Source organism: Xiphophorus hellerii, chromosome 5, assembly GCF_003331165.1.
Source record: "Xiphophorus hellerii strain 12219 chromosome 5, Xiphophorus_hellerii-4.1, whole genome shotgun sequence".
NCBI classification, from domain to species: Eukaryota; Metazoa; Chordata; class Actinopteri; order Cyprinodontiformes; family Poeciliidae; genus Xiphophorus; species Xiphophorus hellerii.
The window spans coordinates 3960244-3970970 of NC_045676.1; the positions used below are offsets into that span (position 1 = coordinate 3960244).

At 40.4% G+C, this 10727-nt stretch overlaps 1 protein-coding gene across 1 annotated transcript in view; it reads right to left on the bottom strand.

Annotated features, from left to right (window-relative positions):
• frem3 (Fras1 related extracellular matrix 3) overlaps positions 1 to 8298 on the bottom strand; it is a 37716-nt gene extending 29418 nt beyond the window's left edge. Inside the window, exons 1-2 of the mRNA XM_032562907.1 lie at positions 3100 to 8298; positions 2086 to 2175 (exon numbers count right to left, since the gene is read on the bottom strand). Coding sequence (XP_032418798.1) covers positions 2086 to 2175; positions 3100 to 8128 — 5119 coding nt within the window. The 5' untranslated portion in view covers positions 8129 to 8298. The remainder of the gene's footprint in view (positions 1 to 2085; positions 2176 to 3099) is intronic.
• Positions 8299 to 10727: the final 2429 nt, after the last annotated feature.

Consider the following 10727-nt stretch of genomic DNA (forward strand, 5'->3'; position numbering starts at 1 on the left):
GTAAAGAGAAACATGTTGAATGCACAAAGCATAGACAAACTAAGCTAGTAAATTAGTGGTAGACACTGCTAACCTAAAAGTTAGTTGTGCTAATCATAAACTTTAGTTCCATTAATGCTAATGAACTACAACAACACAGTGCTAATGCCAATTAAAATTATATCTGCCCTTGAAAAACTACAACTCTCAACCACCAATTTAGGTTTGACATTATAATTTGCATGTTCTATAATTCCCTTTGATTATAGACGTTGTATTTATTACTTAATTGAACTGTGAAATGGGTGAAATTAGTGCAGAGCTTCTAGAAGCATGTAGGTGTTCAACCCAAGTAGCATTTACAGCCATCGTTGTTAATAACTATAACAAATATTTTAGAAATAATAAACAAGTAGCTTTTTAATATAAAGTTTTAGACTATTTATTTAAAGTTGTATGTTCTGCTTAAGAAAGAACATTCAACTTTAAAAGGAGACGATGGATGTCATATATATGACATATTAAGTGTAAGCTGTATTATGTGGTTGAGTGACTTCACAGTTTAAATATGTTGGATGAAAAGTTTGTTTGTCCAAACTGGGTGGATTATCTCAGGTGCAAATCTCTTCTGACCTCAAGTTTTACCCTCACACACAAACAGCTCACCTGCTTAGATTAATCATGAGATGTCTGACCATTAGCAGGCACTGCAGCGGCATGTTGCTGCATGTCCAGGATGCAGCCACATCCACCAGCAGAGACTTTGTAACACTTCTCAGGAGTAATCTTCCAGCTTAATCCCCACAGGATGTTTAGGTGTCATTGTTGGTTCATGAGTTTTACTAGTAAAATACTTGTTTTATGGTTGGATTTTTAGTATTTGAGTATGGTAACCTGCCACTAAATTTTTTTTGTTGTTGTTTAATGAGTCCACTGTCAGAATCATAACCAACACAAATGGTTTAAAAGGAAGAACTTCTCACAATCATGTTAAATTGTAAATATTTAAGCATTTTTGAGAGGAATTATTTACGGATTTGATCAAAAATACTTAACTGTGAACAAAAAATGCAGTCACATGCATGTTGGCGTGTCCCTTCTTAAAACTCATTTTTATTCCTTAGCATTTAATTAAACTAGTGTTTTGATACTCTGTTTTTATTCATTTGTGTTATTGTCATTCTTGTACAGCACTTTGGTGCAGTTTTATGCCTGTTTTAAAGTGCTATATAAATAAATTTGACATTGACATTGAACATAAGCATAAAGTAACAAATAAAATACTTTGAATAGTTCCTGGTCAGTTTTCTGTAAACAATTTGTCCCCAATTTGGACATGTTATTTGGCGTTTATTATTTTATGCAGACAGTAAAATAACAACTCTGTTGCGTAAAGCTCCAAAAATTATATTCTAGAACCATGAGTATCTATCTATCTATCTATCTATCTGATTGATGACTATTCAACGGTCATGCTTAATGGTTCCCTAACATTAAACATTATCCATAAGTACCAACCAATTCACAATGTGATGAAAAATAGATTTTTAAACTGTACATCTTCTTCCAGAAACGCACTGTTACCTCTGTCTCTCTTTGTGCGTTCATGAGGGTTTTGTGGTGTAAAATGTTTGGAAGAAATCACCTTCAATTGTTGCACCTGTCTTAGAGATTTACTTTATTAGTTTGCGATACCATTTATTTTTATTGTTGTTTTCATGTACACAACCAAAACAAAAAAGCTCTCATTCTTAAAATGAACTGCTGAACTCTAGGTGTAACTGTTTTGCAGGCATTTTAAACGTGACATTTAAAAGCTTTGAGAAGTTCCCTGAGGAAACAAGCTTTTTGTTCATGGACATTGAAGCAAATTAGAGTCCTTCACTTTTACAAACCCACAATAAGAGCTAGCTTTAGGTCTCCTCTGACCCCTGTCCTTTGAACCTGCAACCCTCTCCACTGCTGCTAACAGAGGCGGCACCGTGTCCCTGGTGTCGGTCATGGCCAGCTGCTCTAAGTCTTTGTGATGCAAGCAGTTGTGACTGACAGAGAGAAGAACTTGTATATTTTTAGCAGCTCTTAGGTAAAAGGATTTGGGATTCTTACCATTGTCCTCGACTGTGAAATAGAAGATATCACTTGTGGCGTTGCTACCATCCAACAGCACATAACAGATCTTCATGTCGTTGATTTCAGCTGTTATGATGAACAGAGAGGAACAAAAATATAGATGAAATGACAACATTCCTTTTGCAAACTTTTAGTTACTGATTTGGTAATGAAAACTGAAAAACGTATGTCTGTATGACATCACATTATCTCACTGTTTAATCATTCTTTATGTGAACTTCTGATTTTAAGCCATTAATAAATAAAAGTAAGAAATATGATAAAATCAACAAAAAATTCAATAAAAGAAAGAAAAGCTAGAACAAAAAAAGACAATCTTAAAGAAAATTGAGTATGGAATTAGCTTTGATCATTTTCCAAGGAAAAGCGTACAGAAAAGCAATTGTACTTCAAGAATATTTTTATTTTTCCAAATCAGAATTTTTAAACCAAATTTGTTTCACACTTTTCACACTGATTAAATATATGAAACACGTTCTATGTGAACATAATTTTAGCTTCTTGTTCATCTCTCCTAAACTAAAGTCTTAGTTTAACATTTGTATCAGTTTTTTCTACAGAAGAGTTGCTCCCCATTTAACCAGTTTTTTCATAATTGATGCTGTTTTATGTTGATTTCAGAAAATCTACAGAGAAATGTATTTGATCATTCAGAAGTGTGTTTTTAAAGAATGTAATATTTAAGTGACACAATGGTTAATAATAAAAGTTAGTTATGGACATTTAATGCAACATTTTGCAAATTATTACTATCATCTTCCAGTCTTTAGGGTCAATGTTTTTCCATGTTTTCAGCTTCTCCCTGCTCCAACACTGATACAAATGACTAAATAACCTTCTCATCACGTCATTTAGAGGCTTGGTAATAACTCTTTTGTTTTACTTGGATGTGTTGAACCAGGGAAACACCTGACATGTGCAGGAAACATGCAGACACTGATGTTATTGAACATCAGTGTGAAATAATTTCACGGTGTGCTGCTTGCTTACCTTGTGTGAAGGTGTTGATGCTATGATTGCCCAGCTCCACGTTCATGATGAAGCCATGCAGCGGCTCCTCAGACACGCTGTACTTCAGGACCTTCTGGGGGCTGTCTCTGTCCTCTGATCTAAGGACCTTGCTGGTAAAAACGAAGCCCAGGTGTCCCGTTTGGAGGACTCTCAATGAAGCAGCAGCTTTGTTGACCACAATCTGGGGCACACCATTATCCACCGTGTTGATGTGGATGGTCATCATTTGAGGCTTGCGAGTCGCGTACACCGTATCAGGAAAAACATAAAAGTCTGTGTGAGTGCCGTCCGTGACTATGAAGGAAAAGCTGTCCTCGTTGGTCTCTGTGCCATCATGTTTGTAGCTGATAAGGTTCTCATTCAGGTTCTGCTTGGTGAAGGATGTAATTGGCCGGCTGTTGTTGAAGAGCAGCTGGCCGTGCACGGGCACCTGCGTGACTGTGAAGCGGAGCAGGTTGTCAGGCGTGTCCCGATCCTCAGCCGTCAGCTCAAATGGTGTAATGAGTTTGGTTTCTCCCTCCTCCACAACAAGCTTGTGCACAGTGATGACAGGTTTTTTGTTATCTACATCAGTGATGGACACTCTGAAGGTTCGGAAGACGGGATTGTAACCATCTGTCACCTCAAACTCAAAGCTATCCATTTTGACCTCGTCGTCTGAGGTATGGATGTAGTAGATCTTGTTGCCAGCCAGCTGCAGTTGGGTGAAGGTGGAAATGGGAACACCTGGGAGGTCAGTGCACTCTAAATGCCCCCGGCTGGGTGCTCTTGTGATGCTAAAGCTGAGATACTCATCAGGACTGTTGATGTCAGATGTGCTAAGGAGGTCAGTGGTGAGTGTTACTTTTCCCCCTTCTTTGAGTGTCACACCTTTGTTGATTACATCTGGGAAAACCATGTCAATGCTGCCAATGTTGATGTAGAAGTAGCGATCAATAAGAGGATTGATGCCATCTGTGACGTCAAATTTCAGCAAGTCTCGGATGCCCTCCTGGCCTGTGTGTACATACAGAATGCGTTGCTTGTCTATTTCATCCTGTGTGAAGTTCATCCCCAGGGTTATGTTTCCCAAAACATTACCAAATTTGTTTATACGCTGAAGGTAGCCTTGCCCAGGACCATATCGCAGAACATATGTTAGTTCTCTATCTTCAGAGTCGAGGTCTGTTGCTTTTAAAGCCCTGTTACTGATTACCTTTGTCTCCCCAATCTCAACATCAAGGCCATCATTTATAGCCATTCTTGGCGTCTCATCATCAACAGGAATAACAATGATGAGAACTGTTTTCTCTACTGCATGTTTTCCGTCGGAAAGCCTGATGTCAAAACTGTCCTCTTTGGTCTCAGAGTCATCATGTTCATAGACAATGTTGGCTGCTTCTTTGATCTGTTCTAAGCTGAACCTTTCTACAGGGACAGTGCCTGTGCTTAGCTGTTGGATTATCGCCCCATGCTTGGGGCTTTTGATGATCTCAAAAAACAGCTCGTCCTCTGGGATGTCAGCATCAGCTGCGTTCAAAACCGGAGTGTCAATCACTAAGTGCATGCCTTCCATTACCAGAAACTCACGTGTGAAGATCTCTGGTTTCTCATCATTGGCCGGAATGATGACAATGTTGAGGAAGTGGCGTTCAGAGAAGTTGATGCCATCGGAGCAGCGGAATGTGAACTGATCCTCTACAGGTTCAACTCCTTTGTGGATGCTTTGGACGTAGTAGATGTGACCAAGCAAAATATCTTTAATGGTAAAGGCAGTGATGGCAGTACCAGCTCTTGATTTCTCAGATCCTGTGGCTGGGGAGATGTTTTCTACATAACCAGATGTTGGTTGGACAATAATGGTGCATAGGATGTCATCATTGTTGGTGTCAACATCCTCAGCTTGAATGTGACTTATGGTAATGACATTCTTCTCTCCTTCCATCACAACAAATTGTCCCCCAACACTGACAACAGGTGGAATGCTATCAACAGGAAGGATGGTCACATGAACAGTCACACCCTGGACTTTGTTGCCACCTACAACCCACTGATCAGACATATCAGAAAGAGTTAGGTTGAAGGAATCATGTACTTTGACTGGACCGATTTCACCAGAAGTGTGAGCATACACCACCACTCCGTTGATGATGTCCTCCTGGGTGAACCTCTCAGCTGGAGCGCCGTTAACTAGAATTTCGCCCAGCCTTGGAGGTTCCTCAACAATGAAAGCCAGCATGAGGTCATCCGTGTCTTTATCACGTCCTTGAATGACATTACTGGTGATCTCTGTTGCTCCGTTCTCCAACACATCGATGGCGGCCCCCAACACGCCAGCTGGGAGCATGATAGTCGGGGTCTCGTCGTCAACTGGCTCTATAGTTACCCTCACCGTAATGGGGACCTCATGGAAACCATCACTCACAGAAAGTTTGATTACATCACTGAGAGATTCCTCTCCACCATGGAGATAAGTCAAGAGGCCGTTTGCAATATCTTCAAGATTGAACGTTTCACCATTTGACATATAAATGCCTAAATATTGCAGCTGTCCGTATTTAGGAGCTTGGGTCAAAGTGAAGATGATATTTTCATCATCTGTATCTGTGTCAGTGGCGTACAACTCCTTGCTGCTAATTATAAAAGTACTTGTTTCCTTGACAGTAAATCCTGTGTTGATAATTTCTGGGGGTTTGTTGTCAACTGGCTGGAGGAAAATTGTGAATAAGCCATCTGCTGAGTTACCAGCTGTGTCCTCCACAATGAATGTGAACTGAGCGACTTTTGGAGTGATGCCCAGTTCCTGGTCTGGAGGCTTGTAAGCTACTTTGTGGTGATTAACCTGGGCTTGTGTAAACTCTGTAATTACAGTTTCAGGGCTGTCAGTCAGTACAATCTTACCCAAGGGGGCTAGATTGTTCTCATCGGTATCGGTTGGTACTTTAGTGATTGTATACTTCAGGTCTCTGTCGTCTGAATCTAAATCAGTATAACACAAGAATTTCTTCCTGAAGAAAGTGAGCTCATATTCCTGGACAGTCATATGAAGCGTGGTGCCTGGGAACAGCACTGGGGGAAGGTCATCGACAGGGAGGATTTTAATGGTGAACGTGTGCTCACCTGACTGATTAGGGGGGTTGTTGTCATCCTGGACACGAAACACAAACAAATCCGTCACTGTGGTGGTGCTGTGAGGTCCGACATGTCGATAGAACAGCTTTCCATCGAGAATATCCTTCTGAGACCACTCAGTTACCACCTGCTCAAACATCTCATCTGTCTCACTGAACTTCCACTGAGAGGGCTCAGCGGGTGGCTCAACTTGCCTGAGTAAGAGCTCCCCCACGGTGGAGTACGGTGCTTCCAGAATGAACCTTATAAATGAGTCTTCTGAGTCTATATCTGTGGCACTCAGGATGAAGGGTGAGATCTGCATAATTTCTTTCTTAAACAGCACCAGACCGGTGTTGGCGTTGATTATTGGGGGCTCGTCATCAGTAGGAACAATAGTGATGGGAAACAAAAATTCCACTTCATTCCTTCCATCTGTCATTCTCAAAATAATGTTATCACTGTAGGTGTCGCTGCCATCATGCTGGTACACAACAATGCCAGCGTCCAGATCAGATGGTGTAAAAAATTTCCTGCGCATGCCGAGCACAGTCAGGTCTCCGTGTTTCAGACCATCAACAACGGTAATCCTTACATCTTCCAGGTTATCCTCATCACTGATTTCCAAATTCTGGGAGCTGGAAAGAGCTCGGGATTGGCCTTCAAACAGTAGCTGACCTGTATTTTTGGTTGCAACCGGAGCTAAGGTGTTCATAGGTTTCACCACTATCATAAAAGCAAATGGGTCAGACACTGCGCCGTCAGTATCTACAATTTCAAACTCTAATTGGAAAATCCTCTCTTCATCTGAGTCCTCTGAGGGAGGCTTGTATGCTATTTTCAAATTTCTGATGTCCCTCTGGTTGAAGGAAGTAATGGGGAGATTCTGATCATCTGTGCTGATTATGTAACCCTGCTGAGGGCTCAGAGGTGAAGTAATATTGAAAATCAGATTGTCTGGGTCAGATTCAACATCTTCAGCTGCTAGCATGTCGCTTGTAATAGCCGTCATCACAAACTGATCAACCTCCATCATCATCATTGCTACAAAGCTGGGTTTAGGAGCAGTGTTTTCTGCACCTTCTCTGATTCTGACCATTGTTTGGAAGTGCTCCTGCATTATTGTGTTGCCCTCAATATCCTGCAGCTCTACCATCATTGGAATATAGTCTCTGTTCGGTGATTTGGTTTTAGCAGTGTGTTTATAGTGAATACCCAGATTTACAAACTCATCACAATCAACCAGTTGGCCATTGGGGGGACTATTCAAAAGCGTGCCATACCTGGGGAGGCCTCCGGCGCCAACCAGCGTGGTGATCTTACACTGCGTGACCCCATCCTCAAAGGAAAACTCCAGAGCCTTTTTGTCAATCAGGCTGCTGTCCCCATTGAGTTTCTCCACATTAAGAGGCATATTCCTGAGGAGGATCTCGAGCTGCTGGAAAACCACCTCCACTTCTAACATGAATGGGACGATAACCGTATCTGTGTGGGAATCATAGCGAAGCTGCATCTTTACACGGTCCTTGCTGGGGCTCCGAGATCCAAAGTGAGTGTATTTCACTTCGTTGGCTCCAAATGAACAGGGAAACCTTTTTGGGGTCAGCATCCCAGGTTTCTGAGTCAGCGGGTCATTGTCCAAAACTGTTATTTGGCAGCGGTCACCGGGCTGCACTTCTGTAATCAGGTCTTTCCCAGGGTCCAAAAACACTGATCTCCCGAAAGGCACCCTGATCCCATTATTAGCAATGATGATGTCGTCTTCATTAGGTCCAGACTTGTGGTAATAGAGGTGACTGGGATCAAAGGGCTCAGAAAATACTGAAATAAGACATGAACTGAGACACAGAGTCAAGAGCAGGCATCTAAGAAATGCCCACTTTTTGCAAAGTTGGGAACTTTGCAGACAACCAGCCATGTCCTGTGATAGTTGTCCTGGAGATTATCTATATCACAGATTCCGCCTCTGGATGAAATAGTAATGAAAAATCATGAAAATGGAGACGTTTTCCTGCTGGTTTGTGCCTTTGAATCAGGCCCTGTGTGTCTGTGAGGCTACACAGAGACACGAGTGTGGTGAAGGCTGCAGAGTTGTGCAGGTAAGAATGAAACAGTAGACAGTGACAGGCACAGACTCCTCCTTCTGTCAGCACAGGGAGGGAGCCTCCAGCCCCCATGGCTAATTTAAGAAAGACCATTGGACAAGTCTGAAAAAGAGCTGCTCCAACCAACATTTACCCCGCTTCTCTTCCTTCATTAAAATTGCAATGGGAGAATAAAAGAAACAAATAAACCAACTTTATTGGCATCTGTAGAGTATGGTTGTTGATTCTGTGTAAAATCAACAATCAAAATATAATTTGAAATTTAGAAAAAAATTATACTTGACAAATGTTTCCTATGTTTCATAATCTAATCAAACTATTTCCTATACATTGGGAATAATTCATTTTTTGTTTTCTTGCGGGTTTATTTTGCAAACCTAAGTAAACACAAAATGTACTTGCATGTAATGTGTTTTGTTGAGGTGGAAAACATAATTTGTTGATAATCACTTGCAAATAATTAACCAGGTGTTATGTATCATGACGATCAGACGTAACCTCCAAGAGGTGTGAATGCCTATTTAGAAAATTAGAAAAATATGAAGCCCATTTGTGCCACTCTGATGAAAAAACAAACTTAAATCTGATCATTATGACGTAGCAATCTCATAACTAGTCAGACTGTAACTCTCTTTGTAATCCTAATGATTTTTTTAAATCAAAAAGGTAAAGTTAGACCACTTAAATGAGGCAGTTTTACTTAGTCTAAGCCTAGACAAAATATGTTACTCCAAATCAGGACTACAAATAGACTTACTGCTGACTTATCTCTAAATGACGTCTACATGTAGATTTAATGTTAAAATCGGATGTACAGGACATTTCATGCACAAGGCTGTAGTGCCTTCTAATGACTTGATACATTTAACCTTGATTAATTAAAGTAGGAACATAAAAAACAACAAAAAAGATGTGTATGTATTATGGCAAAAATCACATGTGCTCAATTTCTGACTTGGAAAAAAAATCAACTCTGAAATTTCTTATGGGGCCAAATGTATTTACTTTTTGTAAATATGTATTCTGCCTTGGAAATAGGTTCTGTGGTATAGATGAAAACTATAAATCTAGAAATAAACTACATTTCTAAAATAGACAAAGGATCAAAAAAATAACAGAGCTTATATAAATAATTGGAAAGAAGCCGTCATTCCAGTGAGAACATGAGGATCTGTACTCTTGGCGCAAGGTTGTGATAAGATAAAAATACAGAGGGACCTTTGTCAGATTGTCCTCCCAGTTGATCCTAATTTTAATGCTTTAGTCTCCAGCATTTACCTTGTCTTCATCATACTGAACACTAAGTAAATGTTTTAAATAATTGATCAAACCTACAAAAAAAATGGTGTGTCATATTCTCATATGTTTGCTGGCTGGAACTCTTGTCAATGGACAATTTTAATTTAAAAACACTCCTCAGAATGTCTGAAGAATTCAGATTGCAAATGAGGAATAAACCCTTAATTGATTGAGGATAGAGATGTTTTTAGGGCAACCTTCCTTGATGTGTGAGCCAAATAGCAGAGATGCCGTTTGCATTCAGGCATTCTGTATCACACTTTTCATTGCATCCTCTAAATAAATCCTGGCCTCCTTGCTTGTCCAAAAATACACGTGGGACACATACCAAATGGTGTAACTACAGAAACAAACCAATGCTCTCCAGAGTTTATCTTACATTTCTTCCTTTAAAAAGAAGAAGCAGAAAACAAGCACCTGTGGACTCAGCCAGCAACTTATTTATCTGGAACTGAGTGATAAATAAAGTACAATCGTTTATGTAGGCTAGCTCCTAACTGTGCCTGTTGTTGGGCTAAAGTGCAACATTAATGCAGCCATTAGCTTTCCTTTTAATTCAGACTTGAAAGACATGACATGCATTTAATGGGAGTCTAAGGTAAACAGACAGAGATGCTGGTTGGAAGCCAGGCTCAGACGCCCAGGATCAACTCCTCATCCTGGGGAAAGCTCTTGATGACAGCAGTCGCTAATGATCCGATGATGGATGAAACACAAAGTCTGAGTCCCTTCATCCTGAGCAGCCACAAAGACAGAATACACAGTCTGTTGTCCTTTCAATCCAGACTACAGTTTCCTCTGTTAGCTTGAGCCTGTGGGGAGCTGTAATTGGTAAATAAGCTAAGCTTATATAACCCCTGGTATTTGCCCTAAAATCAGGGAATATACTTGAGAACCCCTCTAAATATGCTTTTATCTGGATATTGTGATGGTTCAAACACCAAATATACCATGCATTCATACCCCAAGTAGAAGCTGTCTTAACACTACTGCAGAAGCTAGCATCTGTGGTCTTCCTTATCTCCGTTTTTGGAGGTGAAGCCAATAAACAACAGTCAAAATGAACGGCACTCCTGGATTAGTTACTTTACAAGCAGCAGTCAATAGAGTGTT